Source organism: Trachinotus anak, unplaced genomic scaffold (assembly GCF_046630095.1).
Source record: "Trachinotus anak isolate AG129_WGS33_773 ecotype Australia unplaced genomic scaffold, CSIRO_AGI_Tana_v1 ptg000013l, whole genome shotgun sequence".
Classification (NCBI taxonomy): Eukaryota; Metazoa; Chordata; class Actinopteri; order Carangiformes; family Carangidae; genus Trachinotus; species Trachinotus anak.
This window is the reverse complement of record NW_027273864.1, coordinates 18,551,681-18,572,777: the sequence shown is the minus strand read 5'-3', so window position 1 is coordinate 18,572,777 and position 21,097 is coordinate 18,551,681. Positions and strand designations below refer to the sequence as shown.

The 21,097-nt window shown below is 41.7% G+C and overlaps 1 protein-coding gene across 1 annotated transcript in view; it reads left to right on the top strand.

Moving 5' to 3' along the window:
* The window catches only part of skib (v-ski avian sarcoma viral oncogene homolog b), a 31,896-nt gene extending 10,799 nt beyond the window's left edge, over nt 1-21,097 (top strand). The window contains exons 2-7 of the mRNA XM_071494250.1: nt 16,836-16,949; nt 17,192-17,295; nt 17,400-17,644; nt 18,263-18,537; nt 18,637-18,867; nt 18,982-21,097. Of these exons, the coding sequence (XP_071350351.1) occupies nt 16,836-16,949; nt 17,192-17,295; nt 17,400-17,644; nt 18,263-18,537; nt 18,637-18,867; nt 18,982-19,203 (1,191 nt within the window). The 3' untranslated portion in view covers nt 19,204-21,097. The remainder of the gene's footprint in view (nt 1-16,835; nt 16,950-17,191; nt 17,296-17,399; nt 17,645-18,262; nt 18,538-18,636; nt 18,868-18,981) is intronic.

The following is a 21,097-nucleotide window of genomic DNA, read 5'->3' as shown; positions in this document are numbered from 1 at the left end:
GGAAGCATTTTGGGGGGTTTTTTTAATAGTTTGAACTGAAATGAATTATTTGCTGTCTTTTTTGCTATAATGTAAAGAAACCACAATTCAGTTTGCAATGACTTAAACAGCTAAAAACATTTTTGCCACTTTGTTGCTGAGGTATCTCAATGGAATAAACAGTTTTTAATGGAGTTTTACTGTCTCTCGACACGGATCTCAGTGTGTCTCCCAGCAAATTCCAGTCACACTGTGGTTTCCATTTTGTGGTAGACAGAGCTGCAGTGTAAAAAGGGGTGGGCTGCAGTCAGTCAGTTATACTGCTGTCTGTGGGTAGACTACAGGCGGAGTGGCTGCATGGATTTTTACTCCTGCTGTCCAACAGGACTCCATCATAGACTGCAGCAGCGCTCGTTATTGAGGGCACACACTCCTGTGCAGCATGCCTCTGTCCTCATTACCTCTGCAGCAGCTTAGCTCTCTGCCTTTGTTCTCTCTCTTGGCTTGAAACTGGAGAATATGGAGAGAAGTGCTGAGGCTGCAGTTAGCTCGGCTGCCCACAACTTCTGCCGCACAGGAGAAAACATAGCACAGACAACCACCACCCCCCTAAGCCCTCTTGTCTACATATTTTCACAAAGCCAACGCACAGGGGATGCTCTAGTTTGATTCATCATCCTGACTTGTGTGGATGTAGGCTGGCTTGCTCTGTGCTTCTTACGCTCTGTTTGTTGTCTTCAAGGCTTTTGTCACTTGTCTGGATTAAATATTTCACCCTGAGGTGTGTGTTAGCCTACTGACCAAATGCCCTCACGGCCAATCTGTTGTGTGAAAGGTCCCATAGACTTGTTCCTCAGATGCGTTAAACAGCAGCCGTGCTGAGTGGCTGGAGGAACAGTAAACTTTTATCACACTAATAACCCACAGTCATAGCTACCCTAATGGCTTAGGTAGCCATGCCAGGGGTTGCCTGGAGGTCAGGTTGAATTGCAGGACATAAATGGTAGATTCCAACCGGTAGAACAAATAAAGGAAGGGAAAAAAAGGAGGGACATCTGAGGTGAGCAGAAGGGGAAGAAAGTTGTTATTGGAAGAGCAGATAATCACTTAAATTGATTCGCAGTAAAAGGAAGCCATTGATTGGACTGCTCTTTTATAACAAGGCAATCTTTGCCCTTTTAACCCCTTTTCCCACCCAACTCTGCACGCTCTCAAACCTTGGACTCAGTCCGAGCATGGCGTCAAAGGGCACAACTCCTACACAAGTGGCAAGTGAGTGAAAAGATTTCACCCAGCACTTGGCGAAAAACGTCGGTCAGAGAAGTAGCAGTGTGAGAGAGGCGATTTGTTAATGGAGCTCAAATCTAAACTTTTTTCTCAGATTCCTCTCCCTCTGGCTGAGGTGGATGGGTCTTGAGAGTGTTTGTTTTAGGTGAAGTCAGTGCTGGAACAGAATGTTGTGAACCGCAGGCCAGACTGTGGTTCTGCGGTTCAGCTTCAACCTGAATGCAGACGGCTCTGTTTGTTTTGCTTTTCCGTTTCTCAGGGAGAAATTTAGACGCTGCCAAAGTCCTGCGCTCACACCCAAGGCACGCAAATAAAACCCCTTTACACAGAAAAAAAAATGTACCTGGGTGTAGTCGCTACATCTGGACTTCAACACCGCCCCAGTGCAGGGGTACACTTCCACTGCTGTCTCTGCTGTCCTGCTCTCATCTTGTAAAAGGGCTCTTTGGGAGATGAGATGGCATTTGATTGTTTCAGTGGCAGGATGTTTGTGTGTTTTGTTCCAAGCCTTTTCATAAATAGCAGTTTTTATGTTGCTGAGGTCAACTGGTTTTACTAGACTGGAGAGGCAAGTCCAGAGGCAAGGAGGCCTCCCCACCATCTGGCAGCCATAAAAGGGGGAGCAGGAGGTTTTTAGTGGGGGTTTATGGGATGGCAGGGTGAGACAGTGAGGGGAGGAGAGACAGAGTGGATGGTGGACTCTGGTTGCCCCCGAGCTGCAAAGCTTCCTCTGCAGTCTGAATGACAGGTCAGAAGTTCATTGCCTTTTTTTCACCCTGCATCTGCCTTGTAAGGTGAAGGAGGTGACAGTTGGTTCAGAGTTCGAGGGCAAAGGAGAGAACGTCACCGTGAAGCTGTTATCACTGCTGTGAATAAAGATATATTCTGGGCAAGAGATCTTTCTTTTGATTTAACAAGCTTGCTGTATTTTTAAAAGTGTTTCAGAAGACTGGAGCTCAGTCTGTGTGTGTGTGTGTGTGTGTGTCCTCTTGTTGTTGCGTTGCCATCAGCTTGTTATGCTGTGCAGAAGATCAGACCTGAGTCCTACAGATGGTGCAGAATTATGTGGCTGCGTAAACACTGGTGATTCAATGGCTTGGTGTTGCTTGGGTATGTGTCACTCTCTCAAAGCACCGTCTACACCACAGTGTAACGAACAGTAAGTTGTTTTGTACGACTACTGAACCAGGCTCTCTCTTTTTGTCCAGAGACAGCCGTACAGTCAGGTGGTGGCTTTATTTTGTTTGCACATCTGACTTAAGTGGGAATAACAATATTGTTAAGCCATAAAAATACTGGAGTTTGAGGCCAGCGAGATTCTCATGGAGATTTCAGAGATGAAGACACTCCTGAGAGTCTCAGTTATGTTCTGCTGGAAGATTTCTTCCCCAGTTTTTAAGAGCCTGAGCTGGAGCTGTCTGGTCCATCTGAAGCTGGATGCTCAGCCTTATAGGTTTTCCAGAATGGGGTTATCATTGCAGAGGACTATGCTGCTTTGCTGACTCTGGCACTGATACCTCCCATAGAGATTTCATCTTTTGTTATTCTGCAGCTGAGATGTGTTAACCCTTTAGCCCCTTCAGGATATTTAGGTAATAGAAGGTTATGTAGCTCTGTAATACCCACTTTAATCTTGTGAAACAGTTTCCAATATGATCCCTTATATTAAAAAATAAGTCAATGTTATTTGTTATATAAATTAGTTATAGTGGCCTCTTTCTCTTGCCAGTTTTCAGACCCTCTGCCGCTTCACACAGTTTGTATATGAAGAGGAGAAAAGTGCTGACAGCAAAAGAATGAGCGTGTTTGGCAGGCACGCCCTTGTAGGTTTCTGTGTCACTCAACTCTATTAAATTTTTAATCATTTCCTCGCTGTGCTATAGAGCTCAACATAGCCCTGCTCAGTCACACACTATTTAGGTGGCTTCAACAGTTCAACTCATAAAACAGGGGGAATAGAAACTGTAAGGTAGGGATTTTTACAAAAAAAAAAACAAAACAGTAATTCAGTGAAGTTCCGATTTATCTGGCGTTTTGTTTTCTAACTTTTTTGTGTAGAAAATTAATCAGCAACATGTTTTACATTTCCCCTTGTTACTGTTGAAAAATAAACCTTAGCAGGAATGAATGCTCAATTAGAAATGTCACTATGTCTCTCTATGACTGTTGATAAGCGCTAGTTAGAAAATACATTGACAGCTATTTTGATCACTGATTAATCTCTCGGGTCATTTTTCGAGTAGAAATGTTTGATGATTCCAGGCTCTAAAACGCAAGAATTTTACTGCTTTTATTTTTTTCTGTTGTTTTATAGACCAAATGATGAACTGAAAATACAATCAATGATTAATCAATAATAGAAATAATTGCTAGTCACAGCCCTAGTTTTTTATGCTTCCCAGAGCCAAACGCCACAATATAATCTGGAGGCAATTTATAATGCAGCACCCACAGTGGTATTACTGTAATTCTGAAGTCCTTATTATTAGGTTCATTGTAGTGTTGCCAAAAATTATCATGACAATTATATTAAATACACTTATACTGCCCAGGACTCTGATTGCACTTGACAAACTTCGAAGAAAGCATCAAAGGCACCTTCAAAGGCAGTCACTGTGAAAGACTCCAGCCGCAAATTCACTGAGAGCCTCTCAACATACTTTGGCCTGCTTATTCGCTCGCATTTTGCATCATGTCAGTGTCTCAAGTGTTAAGAAACAGAGTGAAGTAAAGCACTGGCCCTTGTTTGAGAGGCTGGAAATGAGGGACTCTACTCTTGCTTTAGTGGTTCCGTCCACTGCAGTGATTCAGTGGATAAAAATGTGGCCTGTGTCTCTTTAAGAGCGCTGGCCTGTCTGCAGAATGCATCAGTCCTGTGGAGCAGACACAGGCCAGCAGGAGGAGGGGGGTTGAAGGGAGGAGCGTGGGGCTGTGCGGAGGGAGGAACAAAGACAGGAGGGAACAGCCGCAGTCTGGGCTTCCAGCCTCCTGGCTAGACTGCTGAAAGTTATTATTGAGTTCCTGTGTAGGGCCTCCCCTCCCTGTGGCATACTCCTCTGTGCTCACTACGAGGTAGATGGGGAGTGCTGGAGAGGCAAAGAGAAAAGTTGGCAGCCTCTCATGCCCCTTTGCAATGACCTTATATGCAACAAATAAAGGATAATTTTGTTTGATTCTGTGTTTTTGCAAGGGTGAAGCCTCTGAAAGCCTTGTAAGACTGAGAGAAACCACACACGCTAACAGCCCTACAGCTGCTCGACAGCAGCTGAAACTGCGGCCGAGCTCACTGTTGTCTTAAGTTACAGTTTAGCAGACATGTCCTGTTTCCTAAGGAATGGCCTTAACTAGTCAAGACAAGAAGGTTGACGGTTCACCAATGAGAAAGCAGTGAACTAAATCCTCTCCTGGCGTGCTAAGTGATGAGAATGATTCAAGGACAGGTGGTGGGAGGGCGACGACTCCTTCAGTCTCCTTCCAGTGACTACGTCTTTACTGTAAATGACAGCCATGAATTAAAAAAAAAACCAAAAAAAAAAAAAAAACCTGTGATTTCTTAAAACATGAATATGGGAAGACAGACTGGCAGGTTGTTAACAGCTAACAGCAAGTTTTAAACTTATTTGGAGCTCAAGCTAGTTTGCATTTTTGGCAGCACTCTGTGTAATTAGTCTCTTGTAGGTTATGTTGTCAGCATCCAGCTTGCAGGTCTCAGAGATTTGCTGTCTGGGGAAAGGCCATGGAGATTACACAGTTACACACATCATGCCCTCCTCTCAGGCCTGTGCCTGCCTGCAACACTAATCCCTGGCCTGCCTTCCCCTTTAGCGGCTACATTACGGCCACAAAGCGCCTGCGTCCTTCCAACTCAGCCCACCAAGAGAGAGGCAGACTTTTACGTAATGCTCTGTCCGGTGTATTTGTTCTGAACCTGCTGTTGCTTTAAGTGAGTCTCCCTCAGGTTAACAGTACCCAGCTGCTGCCTGCCCTACTGTACTGAACTCGTCATGGCTCTGGCTCAGAAAAAAGCCTGAACCCATGCAGCACCTGAGGCTCAGCGGGGGCCAGCGAGCCCTGAGCACATATCTTCTGTAGCATGTCACATATGAGTCCTGATTAATCCCAGCATGTGTCTACATTCACGGTCAGGGCGATCATTCAGCCTCTGTTTTAAAGCTGTCCCGGGCAGGGTTTGCAGGAAAGCTGGGCGAGGGGGGGAAAACCCTGGCGTTGAAATGGGTATTTTGTGGAGTTCTGTTTGTTGAGTCAGAGCTTAGTTGGGCTCTACTGTTATGTGGTTGCCATGGAGAAAAACACAGGCTCTTGTGCAATAAAATCATCCAGGAAAAGACATTTCCAAGAATTTTTCAGAGTCAAGAAACAGACGGCAAATTGCAGAATTCATGAGGTGCTGCGGTCCACCACCCGCCCCTTTCAGCCCTCCATTTTAGAGCGCTTGTATTCATTTTATGGAAGCTGCAAGGCTTGAGCCCTCTCACCTAATTACTTCTGTAAGCAGATATGTTTTCCTATGAACGGAGGAGGGAAACAAAACCAGTGTTTAAGGATGGAATGTGTGATCTTAGGAACGGATGTTGTGGGTGTTTTATCCCCTATTTCCCTTACAGACAATTCCTTGAACAAGTGGAAACAAGTGAAATGCTATTTGATCTCTGTCAAATATTACTGTATACACATACCCACGCTGTGAGGCCCCCGAACATTTGAGTCTGACTGTTGCTCTGCCAGAGAGAGCAGAACATTTTCAGAGGAAATTACTCTCGGTATAGTTTTGAAAATGTGTTGACAGTTAATTGGTTGAACACTTAAAAAACCCACTGGATTTCTTTTTTTTTTTTTTTTCTTTTCAGTTGCGTTAAGGCTCCTTATTGCTCTTTAATATGAGTTATTTTATTCCTACTGTTTCCTGTATATGTGAATGGGCCCATTAGCACTTTTCAAATATGCAGCTCTCTCGTGCTTTCTAATATTAGAAAAATGTGTAAAATGTAGTGGTGCAGTATGAAGAGCTTTGATTCTAGCTTTCAAGCTTTTGGGCTGAATTTGAAGTTCAAAGCTAATTAAACATCCTCCTTTCAACATCAGGGATCTACAGCATTAACTTTAATAGTATTTCATTGTTTGGATGGTCAGAGAAACAAAAGGGTTGGAGATTAGGTTTTCTAACCTGGTGACCAGGAAGGCAGCATTTCAACAGAATGACCAGAGTGGTATCTATAAATTTCAGCAGGATTTATTACCTCGGTTCAACCAATTAGCTCCTGAGCAGTTTCTCAGGATGTTACTGTGTTGGTGAAATGACATCAGATGGGACCCTGAGTGAGCAATGACCCTAACTTCACCTCACCCTCTCACAGCTTTTATGGCCTCCTCCCCTAAATTCCCCTCTGCCCCTGTCCCGTCCCCTCACACCTCTTAACCTCTGGTATTCATCCCATTTTCATCTTTCCAAATAAACCTGCCACCTGCCCTCCTCTCCACTGACTGCTCGAAGGGCACGTGGTCATGTGGCTCAGCTTACTGTGAAGGCATGGTGGCACAAACCACAGCTCAGCTGACCGGTGAGCTGCTTTACCATTTAAAAAAAAAATGTCCAGCCCTCATTGGTTAGATGGCTGTTGCTGATTTGCTTATGGCTGAAATTAGCTGTGTGTTACTGTGCTGATGATTATCATTTCTCAGATTAAATCATTTAAAGCACTAGGTTTGCAGAAACTACTTTATTTGATGTATGTATTTGATGACTTTATTGCAATATGTAATTGATGTAAAGAAATTAGAAATCGGGAGAAGGTCTTGTCAGGAGCCTAAACGATTAGTTGAACAACAGAAAAATAATCACAACTACTTTGATGACTGATCTGATGAATCAATTAATTTTTCATTCAAGCAAAACTGGAAACTTTCTCTGCTTCCACCATCCAAATGATTATATTTTTCTGTATTGATCGTGAAGTGAATATCTTTGGGTTTTGGACTGGTAAAACAAGACATTTTATGATGTTTCCTTTGGGGAATTGTGATCTGCATTTTTCACTACTTTATCAACCAAAGGATTAATTGATTTATTGAGAAAATAATTGGAAGATGATGAAAATAATCATTAATTGCTTAAGTTTTAGGAGAATACAGCAGAATGACAGCCATATAAGTTCCCTGTGAGAATCATACATTTTTCTCATCAGCTAGAAGGAATTTTATTTCACATAAGCCCACATTTTCTGAATCAAATATTACAACATACATTAATAAGTTTTTACTGATAAAAAAATGTCATATGAGTTCTTGGGTCAGGAGCAATTGGCAACAATGGTGGTCTGTTTTATCCCCTGTACTTAGTTGTTAACATGGAGATCTGACTGCCCATCTGGCCCGTCAATCTCTCAGACACTGGAGGTCTAGACCCGATGAGCTCGTCCTGTTGTTAACAGTCCTCGTGCAGTTGCTCTCCCTCCCCTCCATCAGTCTCCCATGCCTCCCCCTGTCCTGGCTTCCTCACCGTCTCTGCCCTGTGAGGGAGGCAGGGAGGAGTCGTCCAGTACCAGGTACTGCAAGTGATATAATGGTCTGTGTATTTTGAGTTGTTACTGTTTGGGTTGTGGAGAGGTTATCCAGTGACATTTTAATCGTCTTTCTGCCTTCTTTCCTGTGGCATTAGTATTAATCTGTGGGATTAAAACTCAGCCAGTCAGACACTCGATTTGCTGTCTTGTTGTAGAGCAGAGGGTGAGCGTGCTAACAGTGAGAACGGGAGAGCACACTTTCCTGCATACAGGCAGAGATGTCCTTATCAGTGACAAACCAAGGCTTTTAGTCTGGAGGCATCAGACCTCTGATGAGAGAATGGTTTGTTAACACACTGAACTGTCTGGGAAGAGCCACATTTGTTTTTATCTGAGAGAAACCACTGACTTTCAAACATCTGTTTTAATCCTCTGCAATTACAAACCCACTGATTTTCAATATTCCTCAATCTTGTATTCTTTTGTTCCTGAAATGATTTTTATAAAGAGCCACTCTACCAATCGTACACATAAAGGTCAGTTTACTTATCATTTAGAGTACTTAGTATTTAGAGTCTCAAGAAACCGTTGTATAATGTCTTTGTCAAGTCTGGGAAAATAACTCTGATGATGAGACTGTTACATTTAATAGAAACTCTGGACATTATTTGAAAGATCAGGGCATTTTACAGACATGAAGGGCATAATAAAAGTTGCCACTGACTTGCATCATGGGAAATGTAGGATCCTGCGTTTTTGAAGGATATTTTGGCCTCTGCTGCTTTGATGTGTACCTTTCTTTTTTTAACCTGTCTCAAGGAAGTCTCCCTGCTTCATGAATGTGCAAAACTAAAATCACTGGAATGCCCCTTTAAAAGAACTCTATTAATAGAGCTAATGTTTCGTAGTTGCTCTATATATCATGAACCTTAGTTTGTTCCACTTCTTGCAAAAGGAAAAAGACCTCGACCTTTCTTTTTGTTGTGAAATATGCCTATTTGTTTCAAATTCCTTCTTTTGGAATTATTATACAAATCATGTCAAAATTATAAATCTTTCTGTTGTGTATCTGTGTTAATCTCATCAAAGCAAACTGAGCTGTGTTCAGTCATTTTATATTTAGAAATCACTTCCTTGTTCATTTATGACAACAAAAGCTGGCACTGCAATCCAAGAAAAGATTTACTGAATCAAAGCTATATTGTTTACATAGTAGTCGAGAGGTGTAAATGTTAGCATCAGTCATCGTAGATCACACAGAAGCCATTTACATTTAAAAAGAAAAAAAAAAAAACCTTGAATGACATCTCGCAGAGACTTTAAACAATGTGAATTATAATCATTTAAATATAATGAAATGCATCACCGGCAGGGAATCAGATGAGGGTCAGTGAAATGCCAAGGGATTAAGCTTGCATGGCAAGGATGGCGTTGGCACTGCTGCACAACCGAGATCACGTTCTGTTAAGGCACGCACTCATGTATGAAAGTCAGGATACAGCCACAGACATGCCGTCAAATTTTCTGCAACACTACTGCATGATGCTTGATAGAAGTATGAAAATACTGACTGGTTTGTAATTTTGGACCAACACAGAGGGCCTTGAGAATTTCTCTATTTTAGGTGTGGGATGTATTCTCACACATGCCTACCTGGTAACCATTTGAGTCGCCCTGACAAAGACTTTCTCACAGCATTTCCCTTAATTTAATTCAAGAGCACGTACAGTCTGAATTACGGTTGTATATTCCAGTCGTGTTGCAGCAAAAAAAAAAACACCTGGTCACAGCTCTTTCTTTAATACATGGAAAGTGTCAAATAGAAGACGTAGAGGAGAGAAAATCAGAAAAAAAATGTATTTACATACCTAAATATTTAATTTGCTTGGCCTTAACACTAAAACAAATCACTACTCAGTTATAGTGAGATGTTTTATCCCCACAGTCAAGTTTTAATTGCCTTATGAGTTAAATTTCCTCACAAATTCTTAGAGACCCTTTTTATTCATGATGTTTCTGAAAGTTGTATGGATATGTTTTTGAGTAAGAATTAATTTGACCATGAGAGTGTGTTTCTCTCTCTTTTTTTCCTCTGTCTTTCTCGTTAACCTTCATCCCCTCCAGCCTCCTGGTTTGCACTGCAGCTGCTCCTCCATTATAAGTGTGCTAAATGTGAACAGAAGCATAAAGACATTGTGTGTGTGTGTGTGTGTGTGTGTGGTGTGCGTGTCTGCCTTTTATTGATTCCCTCAGATCATGTAGTCTGATGTTCAATTCTCTTATTCCAATAGTACAGCAGGGGGGCTCAGACAACTATCTGCTGAATTTGGCGCTATGTGCATCTATAAATACCCCAGTCATAGAGCACGTTTCGTTTCCTAAGGTTACTTTCACTCACAACCATATCAAACATGCTCATGCTAATAATGCATAATCTGCAGAGATATCTGTTTCATGTCTTCTAGTTTAGGGTTTCCATGTCTGTTGAAATAACTTGTGAGCCCTTTTTTTCCCAAGGCCTTCCTCTGAGGGAAAGAATGATTTGGACACCACTATCAGCATACTGTAAGAAAGGCAGGCAGGCGGGCATGTGCTGTTGTTATGGTTGCCATGTTTGGACCTGAACTGGAATTCATTTCTTGCCACGCAGTGGTACAGTAATCTTTCTTTTTGTTTGCTCTCACCAGCGAAATGATCCTTCCATGCAGGCAGTTCACTGTTTCACACGATGAAAAAAAAACTAGATATGAAACATGTCAGCAAAAGATAATGGAGTTTAGTATGTTTTAATAGTTTTCATTTAAAAGATAATTTAAACATTGGATTCGCTTTTGAAAATAGTAAAATATTCTTGACCACTCTGGCAGATTTGTTCACCCTTTTTAAAGATTAAGACTCAATCAGTGACAAAAACAACATGATGAGAAGGATGTTTTGCTGTTTTAATACAGCTAAAATTAATATTTTCATATTAACAATGCATCAAATGATAAATGTATGTGAAAGGTATTGATCATAATGATGAAACCACAGATGAAGTTAGCAACCACCTGATGAATAAAGTGGAACATATAGCAGCAACAGAGTGATATATTTCCCTTAGGAGTTGGAGGAGACGAAAACAGAGCTAAAATGAGTGTGATATATTTGACATTTATCAGAGGGACACTAACATGGCTTTAAATTAATAATAATTTTCTATGCAATTTAGTTGCCGTAACAACTTAAAAGGTGATAATATGCTAATATTGTGTTCACAGCTTGTTTCTGCTCCCCCCAAGTGGCCAAAAAAATGTTGTCGCTGCTTTGAAATAAAGTGATGTCAAAGCAGTTTTATTTGTAAAAGTTAAAAACCATGAATTCGCCTCACCCTCTATCCTTAGGTCCTTGATTCAGATTAGGAAATACTCCACCAAAAAATATAAATAAATAAATAACATAGAAAAAACAGGGAGAAGCCTGAGTAAGACACCCATGTTTCTCCATATTGTAATTTTACAATAGGTGAACAAAGTGCAAACATATATGAAGAGTGTTCTGTAGCCATTACCCTAAAAGGCTCCACTGGGGTCATGAGATCATGAATTTTCCACACACTCACAGCTCACACTATGAATGGTTGACAAGTGGAGAACAGTGCTTTAACACTGTGTCCTTCTGCCTTGAAGCTATATGTGTCAAGCCGTGTGGACCCGATGGGATATTTTCCACCTTAAGGAGCAGCACTTCATCCTCCGTCCACCTCAGACCTCATCAAGTCTCAATCCTAAAGACAATTAGGACAATCCAATAAGCTTTACTGTAATGCCTACCTTACGCTGAGCCCTGTAGCTCTCTTTGTGTGTCCATACTGTCATGGCTCAGTTCAGCTACATAAACACTATATCCTCAAACTGGACACAGCAGAGACAGAATACATTGATAAATTAAGCAAGCATTTAGAGAGGGGAAATGGAAGCTCATGTTGCAGCTGTGTAGAACAGGGATGAAGTTTCAGGGATATTCTGGGCATACACCAATAATTTTCCCCCAGCTGTTACGAGGTGGCCACAGGGCTTTATATAAATCAAGGGACTGTCGCACAATTTATGCAGTGAGAGTTGAATAGAGAGCTCAAGGCATCCCTGTGACCATCCACACCAAACTACAGGGATCAGATTACTAAAACTAGTATTCTCTCACTTCCAACTAAGGCCGTCACCAGAGCGAGCCATGCCAGTTGGTGTGCCCTTGAGTGAGACAGCTCCCCACTGAGCACATGTCGATCTGGGGATTACATTCAGGGGTTTAGGAGGGAAAAGGAGGTCGTAATCTGAAACTGTTGTGTCTTGTTGCTGTGCACTTTTCTTAATGCCATGCTATCGTGCAGCATGCATTGGTATTGTATGACTACTGCCCGAGGAAGTTCAGCTGGGGAAACTATTTTTGTCCCAGTAGATGAGTGCTGCCCCTTGTTTTGTTTCTCAATGATTTCATTTGAGTTTTTTTTTTGTACCACAACAGATGCTGGAGGTTTCGATTTTAGCCTGTCGTCATTGACTTTCCCATGAGAAAGAAAAATTTTGACTTGTCAACAAGTCAAGATTACATAAAGAGGTGGAAGATGAAGATATTAATGGAATAGTTTGACATTTTGGGAAACTCACATATTCACTTTATTGCTCTCTCATATTTCATATCCATGCAGTAAATATGAAGCTTATGCCAGCAGCCAGTTAGCTTTAGCTTACCTTAGCTTATCTTAGTTTAGCCTATCTTAGTGTAGCATAGCTTAGCATGGCGTAAAGACTGGACACAGGGAGAAACAGCTAGCCTGACTAGGTAACAAAATCCACCTACCAGAGCCTCTAAAGCTCAATAATTTTTAGTCAGTCCTTTTTATGCTGCTCTTTTCTCATCTAACTGTCTGTAATATATCCCTTTCATGAAAATGATATTTTATTTTATTTTATTCTATTTTTTAATTTATTTTTTGCTAACATTTTAAGAATGCAGTGCTAACTCTCTCTCTCTAAAATGGTTTTTAGATAATCTGCCGATAAACTGTAAATACACTAGAATAATTCCTAAACAAGGGCCTCACCTTAACCACACCTCTTACCACCTGTCAGGCCTCATACCTGGTTAACCCACCCTGTTTCTTTCTTTCTTTCTTTCTTTCATTGCGTTCTAATCATCTACCTCTTCCCTCTTCATCTATCCCCTTTCCCAAACTTCTATGTCTTCTACTTTCTGCGTCTTCTACTCAGGCTCCTATTTCTCAATGTATCGCGGCAATTGGAAGTAATATCTACTGAGAAAATAATCCCTATGATAAGTGTTCACACTATAAACATAATTTTTCAGAGAAATCTTAGAGACAGATATATCAAAACTTGGGCACATAAAACCTATTTAGACGCCATCAGAGGTGAATGAGAGGATTTTTTTGTAATTTGTGTGTCAACCAACCTTTTAATCGCCAATCTCTGTGGCATGGGTCTTTGATAGTGGAGCTCTCAGTCAGCTAAGCTCAAGATATCATGGTTAGACTTAATTTAAAATCTCCTGGATACCAAATGCCACAACTGGTTTAGTCAGTGGTCAATAATCAAATATCGTTGATTAGCTCCATGTTCAAGTGAAATAACAGTTCAGTCCCCCTCACGGTCCAGTTAGCACAATATCGACAAATTATTCTTCAAGCAGGTCAAACTCTGTACTCTTAGAATAGATATTGATATGTTTGCCATGTGTTGTCTCTGTGATTATCTGCCATGCCAGCATGAAAATAGCTGAGGCTTATCCTAGCATTACCACGCCTTTATGTGGTACTAATTAAAAAATAAACCATGTCTGCTCTTGCCCAGCTGCTATTAGACATTATTTAGCCCACAGGTTTGCTTTGAAATGCTCCCTCATTACAGCGCCTCAAAGAAATATCATACAATAGCGAGATGAAAAGGGCAATGCTTGAATGGAGTCTTAAAGGGGAGGCTGTACTTGGCCTTCAAGTATACATTCCTTCAGCTCAGTGCTTCCTCTGTGGTCCCACTCCCCTGGCCCACCCCCCTCCCACTCAAGTCTCAGTTCCCACAGGGGACTCAGCCAAAGCAAACTCCTCAGAGGAAGTCTCCCTCTCTTACCAGTGAGAGAGACACAGCGAGCAAGAGAGAGGGAGAGTGGAAGAGAGGGAGAGAGGGAGGGAGGGAGGCATGTCCTATCATCTGGCTCAGTGGGACCTGCTAGGCAGTTGGATGTGTGAGGAGGGTGTTATGACTTCGTGGCCATGCTATGTCTATGATGTGGTGGTGAGCAAAGCCCGTGCGGCTGCTCTCCTGTGAGGTCAGTGTCAGATTTAGCCAGCAGGTCCCTTGTGGTGTCTGGGAGTGTCTGTTTTCTGACTCTATTATGTCTAGCGCTCATAGCCTTCCTGGAGCTGCAAACCTCAGGGTAGAAATAGCACCAGACAGACAGACATCCTTTGTCGGGAAAACAACAGTCATGTCAGTAATTACAGAGTCTGATTACACCAGGGCAGCAGTTCTTAGAAAACCACTGGCCTTGAGTCAGGCAGGTGAGGGGTCGAGTCACCAGTGCTGAGCAGGACACAGTCAGCAGGAGGTCTGGGTTAAGAGAATTAACCTACAGTAGCAAAACCAAACAGTATGGTGTGTATGAATGGGTGGGTGTGTGTGTGTGTGTGTGTGTGTGTGTAATGTGGTGACTGGTTAGACAGGTAGCAAGATGTGTGAGTCAGGGAGACATGAGGGGAGTGTCCAGACAAACACAGCACGTACACCTCATGCAGCGACTACCCTACAGTTGAAGAGACAGAAGAGAAATGAGAAGTGATAAATTATTTTTTTTTATAAAGCAGACTAGGAGTGCAACTAGTGATTATTTTAGTGATCTATTAATGGGTTGATATGTTTTTTTTTAATCAGTTACTCTAGTTATAGAGCATTTAAACACCATGTTAACCAAAGCCACAGCTATAATCAATATTTTTTTGTGATAAAAACATATCATCATGATAACATGAAAAAAAGGGATCACTCATAGTGATGGGCCCACAGAGAATCATCACCTGAATCTGCTGCTCCCTCTGTTTTACTGAGCTTTACACTATAATGAGTTTCAGCTTTCAATCACAGCTGCTTTCAATAAAAAGCTCTGAAAATCCTATATACACTACCTGCCCAGCACGAAACATCAGGCAAACACGGCAGAGCATTCAGACAAGTGAATTCTAAAGTTAAATAAATGTGTAAATAAGCGAATGTGTACTGACAAGTTTTCCATCTTTGCTTAAAACGGGATGATTTGTCGATGTCGTGTTGTCAACTGGTTTCCACTACCTGCAAGTGACCAAAAAATTGGTCAGTGCTGGTTTAAAGTCCATGAGATGGTCCATGAAATATCAGAAAGAAAAAAAAAGAAAAGAAATTACAGTTTTCTATCAGGTTGCTTTTTTGTTTGACCAACAATCCAAAACCCTCAGAAATATTTCATAAACAGAAAAAATCAGCAATTTTTACCTGATATATAGTAAGTACATATTAATTTGTTTAAATTACTTTTCAAAATTATCGTCAAAACTCTTGCAGATTTGCAGACTGTTCTGTCAGTTGACTATTTGACTAAATTTGGTTTCTGTAGTTCAGGTATGCAGTGCCAGACCTGACTAACACCTAAACCCTTGAGCACACTGCACCAGATACACGCACACATACCCTCCCACACACACATATGCATGTCTACACCACCCACTTACCCACACATCGCAACGCCCACTCATGGCTGTGCACACGCGCGCGCGCGCACACACACACACACACACACACACACACACACACACACACACACACACACACACACATTCACGTCTGGCATTGTATAAAAAAACCTGTGAGACATGATTCATTACCAAACAGGCTTCTTGCTTAATGCAAAATGAGGTTTGTCATTAATTTCCATCTTGAGGTGATTACAGCAAGCAACGATTAGGGTTTCACAACTACACGCAACCCCGCAGGAGTGTTTTCCATTGAGGATTTTGAAGGTAGACAGAGTAATCATTTGTCTTGAATCGCACAGGCAGACGAGGAGATGGGAGTGTTTGCCATTCCTGGAGGCAGAATGTCATAGTAGTGAGTAAGAGAGCAGCAGGCAGGTCTGTGCTGGTCTCTGCGCCTGCCTAGGTAAACATATCCTCTGTCTGACAAGTGCAGACCTGAGGGCTGAGGAGGGTAGCTACCTCAACACATGACCCTGAAGCTTGCCACACACGCACAGACAATCAGTATATACAAGAAAAAGCTCATGAGACTCAATATTTTGTGGCACTTAACAAGGCAGATGCTTCCCTCCCCAGGTTTTCCAAGCACAGTCTCCCTCAGACATAACATACATCTGCAGCCCTGTGTTAACTTGCAATTCTCACCGAACACTTCAGCTCAATCGTCTGTCAGATCTGAGTGCAATTACTTTAATTTCGTCTCCCTCTCTGTCTCTCTGTCTCCCTCTGTCTCTACATTGCAATATTTCTGTGGTTCACGGAGTCGATCTGCTCCACCTGACGGCGCCTCTTCTGCCTGGCAGGGAGCAATGTAGCCCTACTGGCTGCCAGCCAGACCAGCTTGAGTGTCTGCTCAGCTCAAAGTCCTGCTCTCACACACACACACACACTCATGCACACATACACACAAACATGCAGACATGCCAAGCTCAGAGGCTGAATGCTTACACAGACATATCTTCTATCCTCCTTCCCTCTCTATATGTGACTTCTCTACTGTTTTTATCTGTTTTCCACCTTTCTGTGACACTATGCTCTTTTCCTGCAAGTATTATATGACTGAGATGAAAAACAAATCAATTTTGGACAAAGCTGTGTTCTGACAAATCCATGTGTTGCTTATGAATAATGCCATTTACAGTCATACAGTATCATTTTTAGAAGTTGTGGGCTCTTGAAATATCTGCTGTACTCCATGATGTAATATCTGCACTTTATCTCTGCAAGGATGATGATGATTAACCATCTATTCTCTCTTCACTCCTCAGTCTCCCAGCCCGGTCCCAGCCAAGAGGTCCAGATTCGATAAATTGCAGTCTCCATCAGCTGACAAAGACAGGAAACCTGACTGGTTGCAATCCCTCTCAAAGTCTGCACACAAGGTTTGTATGCTTTGTGTGTTGCTAGTGTGAAACTGGATTTGCCGTTAAACTCAAAGGTCAAAAGGGTGACATAAAAGCCGTTGTCTGTTCGACTCATCACATTATCATCTATGTATGACCTGATCATTTGGCCTTGTTAAATGAAGAGGGGCCTTTGAGTGTGTTCGTCACGGCTGATTTGATGTACCAGTGGTAGTTTACTGTGGGTTTACCCAAGCTTGTTGTTGTGTTTGTTGTTCCAGGATCTGAAACAGGTCCAACTGAAACAGAGGCCCTCGGCTTTCCGCCCCTGGTCTCCTAAAGCTGCAGAAAAAGAGAAACCAGCTACTCAGAATGAGGTGGAGAGGTGAGTCATCTGAGAACTGTTTTAGAAATTTAAAGGCATAATATTTGTTAAGCTGAACTTATAACCAGTGAAATGATCTAAATGTACTTCTATTGCTTCTGTAGGTCCTACTCAAAGAATCAGGAGACTTTGGTGGCTCCTAATCTGACACTAGTTCCTCTGGCCCCTCCGGACCATCCCAGGGACTGCCACGCTCCTGGCAGGGGATCCACAGCCATTTCCAGGCCGGCGCAGGAGCTGCATAATGGGAACGTACACCCCTCAGTAAAACTGGCCCCTTCCAGTACCACCAACCGAGACGAGGACATGGACACAGATGGAGAGATTGATGTGGATGACTGTGATGATCGTGAGTACCACCCATCATCTGGAGTTTGGAATAAAACATTACAAGAGTCAGTCTGTATAACACACAGATTTTACAGTTAAAACTTTTATTGCACATACTGAGCCCCACAGGAAATGAGCCATAGTAGAGCTGCGATTCCTGTGCAACTGCGCCCCCTGGTGTCAAATGGAAGAAATACAAGAGAAATAAAAGATGCATGCCATACCATAATGTACATTATTTCAAACAGTAGAAAAAAATAGCTAAAAGTTATGAGAGAACAGTTCAACTAGTTTCCTAAAAGTAATGGTGAAATGGTGAAATAGCTAACAGTAACTGATAGACGGTAAAAGAGTAATTGACAAACAGTTGAAACGTTCGAGTATAGCACGTATGCAAACTTGAAACTGACCTAAACAGTAAAGGTTCAATTGTATGAAAAAATGTTCCACCTCTATATCAGTGGTATCCACACATATGGTGTTGAATAATGGGCACTTGAGTTCATCATTGAGTTGAAGTGCTGTTTTCTCCACCAGTGCCGATAACTTTACACCTTGGCTAATTCTTTGAGGATTAACACAACATTCTTGCACTTTAATCGATGTCTTGCTAATATGAAATCTTTCTCTCCCTCAGGTCCAGTGCCACCTTCCGCCCTGGCGTCTCCACCTTCAGCCTGCACCAGTGTGTCTCAGACTCTGACCCCTCAGAGCGTTGCTAGAGCTCAGGAGGGGCCTGTCTGGCTGTCAGGGTCCGTCTGCCCGGAGATAGACACCCTGAGACAGATGCTGTACGCAGGCCTGGACACCAAAGAAGCCAGGGAAAAACTGCTGCAGGAGATTGTCAGGATGAGAGTTAAGCAGGAGGAGAAGCTGGCAGCTGCTGTGCAAGCTAAACGTAGCCTCCAGCAGGTATCATATCCTGTTCTTATGGAATACTGTACTGCATGACGGTAATCATTCCGTGAATATCAATGTATCCAACATGAAATTATTCTGATGTTGTTACAGGAATTGGAGTTTGTGAGGGTGGCTAAGAAAGGCCGCCTTCGTGAGGCCATCGAAGCCAAGCGCAACCTGCGAAAGGAGATTGAACGCCTTCGCGTGGATTGGGAGAGGAAGATGAGGGATGCGGAGGAGTCTTGTGGGCGGCTGAAGAAAGAACTGGAGATGGAGAGACAGCTGCGAGTTTGTGACAAAGGCTGTGAGGCTGAGCGTCTCCGGGTCAAGTACTCTACTCAGGTAAGATGTCTCCAAGATGCCTGTGACCCCTCAAAGATAACAGATTGTTGATCCTGTCAGTTAGGTGTGTTCCACTCATACTGACTGCTGTCTGTGTTGGGTTGTGTTGTGCAGATTGAAGAGTTGCATGTGCAGCTGCAGCAAGCAGAAGCCGATCGTGAGCAGCTGAGGCAAGAGCTTCAGCGGGAGAGAGAAGCTCGGCAGAGCCTTGAGAGTGTTGTTAAAGACCTGCAAGTCCAGCTGGCGGTGCAAGCCAGCGGCAGCTCTCCTGGAGACTCCAAGGACGCAAACACAGACACACACAGACAGACCACACAACTTACCAATGGATCCTAAAGTTGCACATTCAAAACTTGAGAAAAGGACTCAGACAAAAGGAGCATGATAAAGGACTTTGTTGCACCTCCTGTTAGGGAAAAGAGACTCAGCAAAATGCAAAGTGTGTTTTGTAGAGGAAAAATCTGTCATATATAATATGATATGATATTAATCTATATTATTATGACAATATATGAATTTAATGAAATGAACTGGAAAGTAGCATGATGTCTCAGCATGTTGTAGAGCGTGAAACTAAGAAAGACTTCTTCAGTGATGAACACATCTCTCCAGTGACGTCAGAGCCCTCGGTTAGACCCCTGACGCTGTCCAAGGATTTTATTTTGGTATAAGCTATTCTAAGATGTGCAAATATAGCCACATAACACTACTTGAATATGAAGGGAAGAAACATGTTGCGCTTGGTGAAACGTGAGCAGATGATAAAACTCTTGGTGCCACAAAATATTGGTACACTTAAAGGTGTCATTGCAGACCACTGGAAACAAGAGACACCAGTTTACCACTATTTACTTTTAATATCAGCTTGCTTTTTATAACTGTGTAGAGGATGTACTTTTTAAGAAATATTGCTTGCGCAGCACTGTTATTCCACAGGCAAGAAAAAACATCCATATACAATTATGTATGCGTGTATACCAGCTTGTCTACCTTTTGTATTTTATAAACCTGAAGTATTGGAGGTTACGTGGGCTACCTTCAGGTCCACCACTGTTTTATGCTTTAGATATTTTATGGAAGTGTTACTTTTTAATATTATGATGCAACTTTATTTGTTGTTTGAACATTGTTTTCCAGTAATGTTTTTGCAACCAAACCATGTGATGAATAGTAAATATTCTTGCCCACGTTAGTGCAGATAAGTCTACAAATGCCCTCCTAAAAGAAAAAAAAACTTCAATAGCTGTCTCTATTTGTTGAAATGCGGTACTTCTGATTTTCTATTGAGTATTGTAAAATAATTTATATTCTATAATAATTTGCTGCCTATCAACAGAAAGCATTCATTTTTAGTCACTGGTTTTAGGGCTCTTAAATCAACAAATGCTGTTTATATGAACAACATTTCTACATATATACAAAATATGGATATATATTTTTTTACTTTAAGAAAAGGAATTGCACTTTTTAAAGAAAAGAACCTTGCATTGTGCATTGTACTCCCTGTTACATTTTTCAAATCACAAGTTAACATGAATTTTGAATTTAAACACACTTTCCCTCAGTATCCTCTGATGTAAATACAATGATATTGTAAATAAGATATTTGTTGGTATGTTTGCTTGCTCCAGACTTAAACTGATTATGAATATTATTTTTTGCTCTTACTTGAAACCAAAAAGAGACTATATTTGGATTTGCAAAACTGCAGTTTCATTGTTGTATCCCTGAGTATCATTGCAATCACAGGGCATTTACCAGAATGGATGTAAACCATGAATAGTTGTGAACTTGACCTATCAGTAGTTTTTGTAGGTTTGACACATGAAACAGAATATTATAATTTCTCCCTTGATTTTGTTTATTTGAGAAGATCTTTATTATTTGATGAATTATAGAGTATATATTACACCACAGACCAAAAACTGAAAATGGATTTGAATTCTCTGCACCTCCAGCTCCCTCTTCAGATAGAGTAGAAGCAACACCTTCTTATGGTTTCAACCTTAGGTGCTCTCGTATATTTAGGCAAGAAACACTTTTATGTCTTATCATTATAATACCCTCGCTCAGTATTTGTTGGGTACAGTGTAATAGCAATATCCATTTTGTTAGCTGATGCTGTTGTAGTTTTGGTTTGGAAGTGGGGTTTCACTTGCCTCTTATTTCAATGTTTTCTTTTTCCTTCGGAAAACTTGTATAATACCCATTAAAATCTAAGTCAATCCTA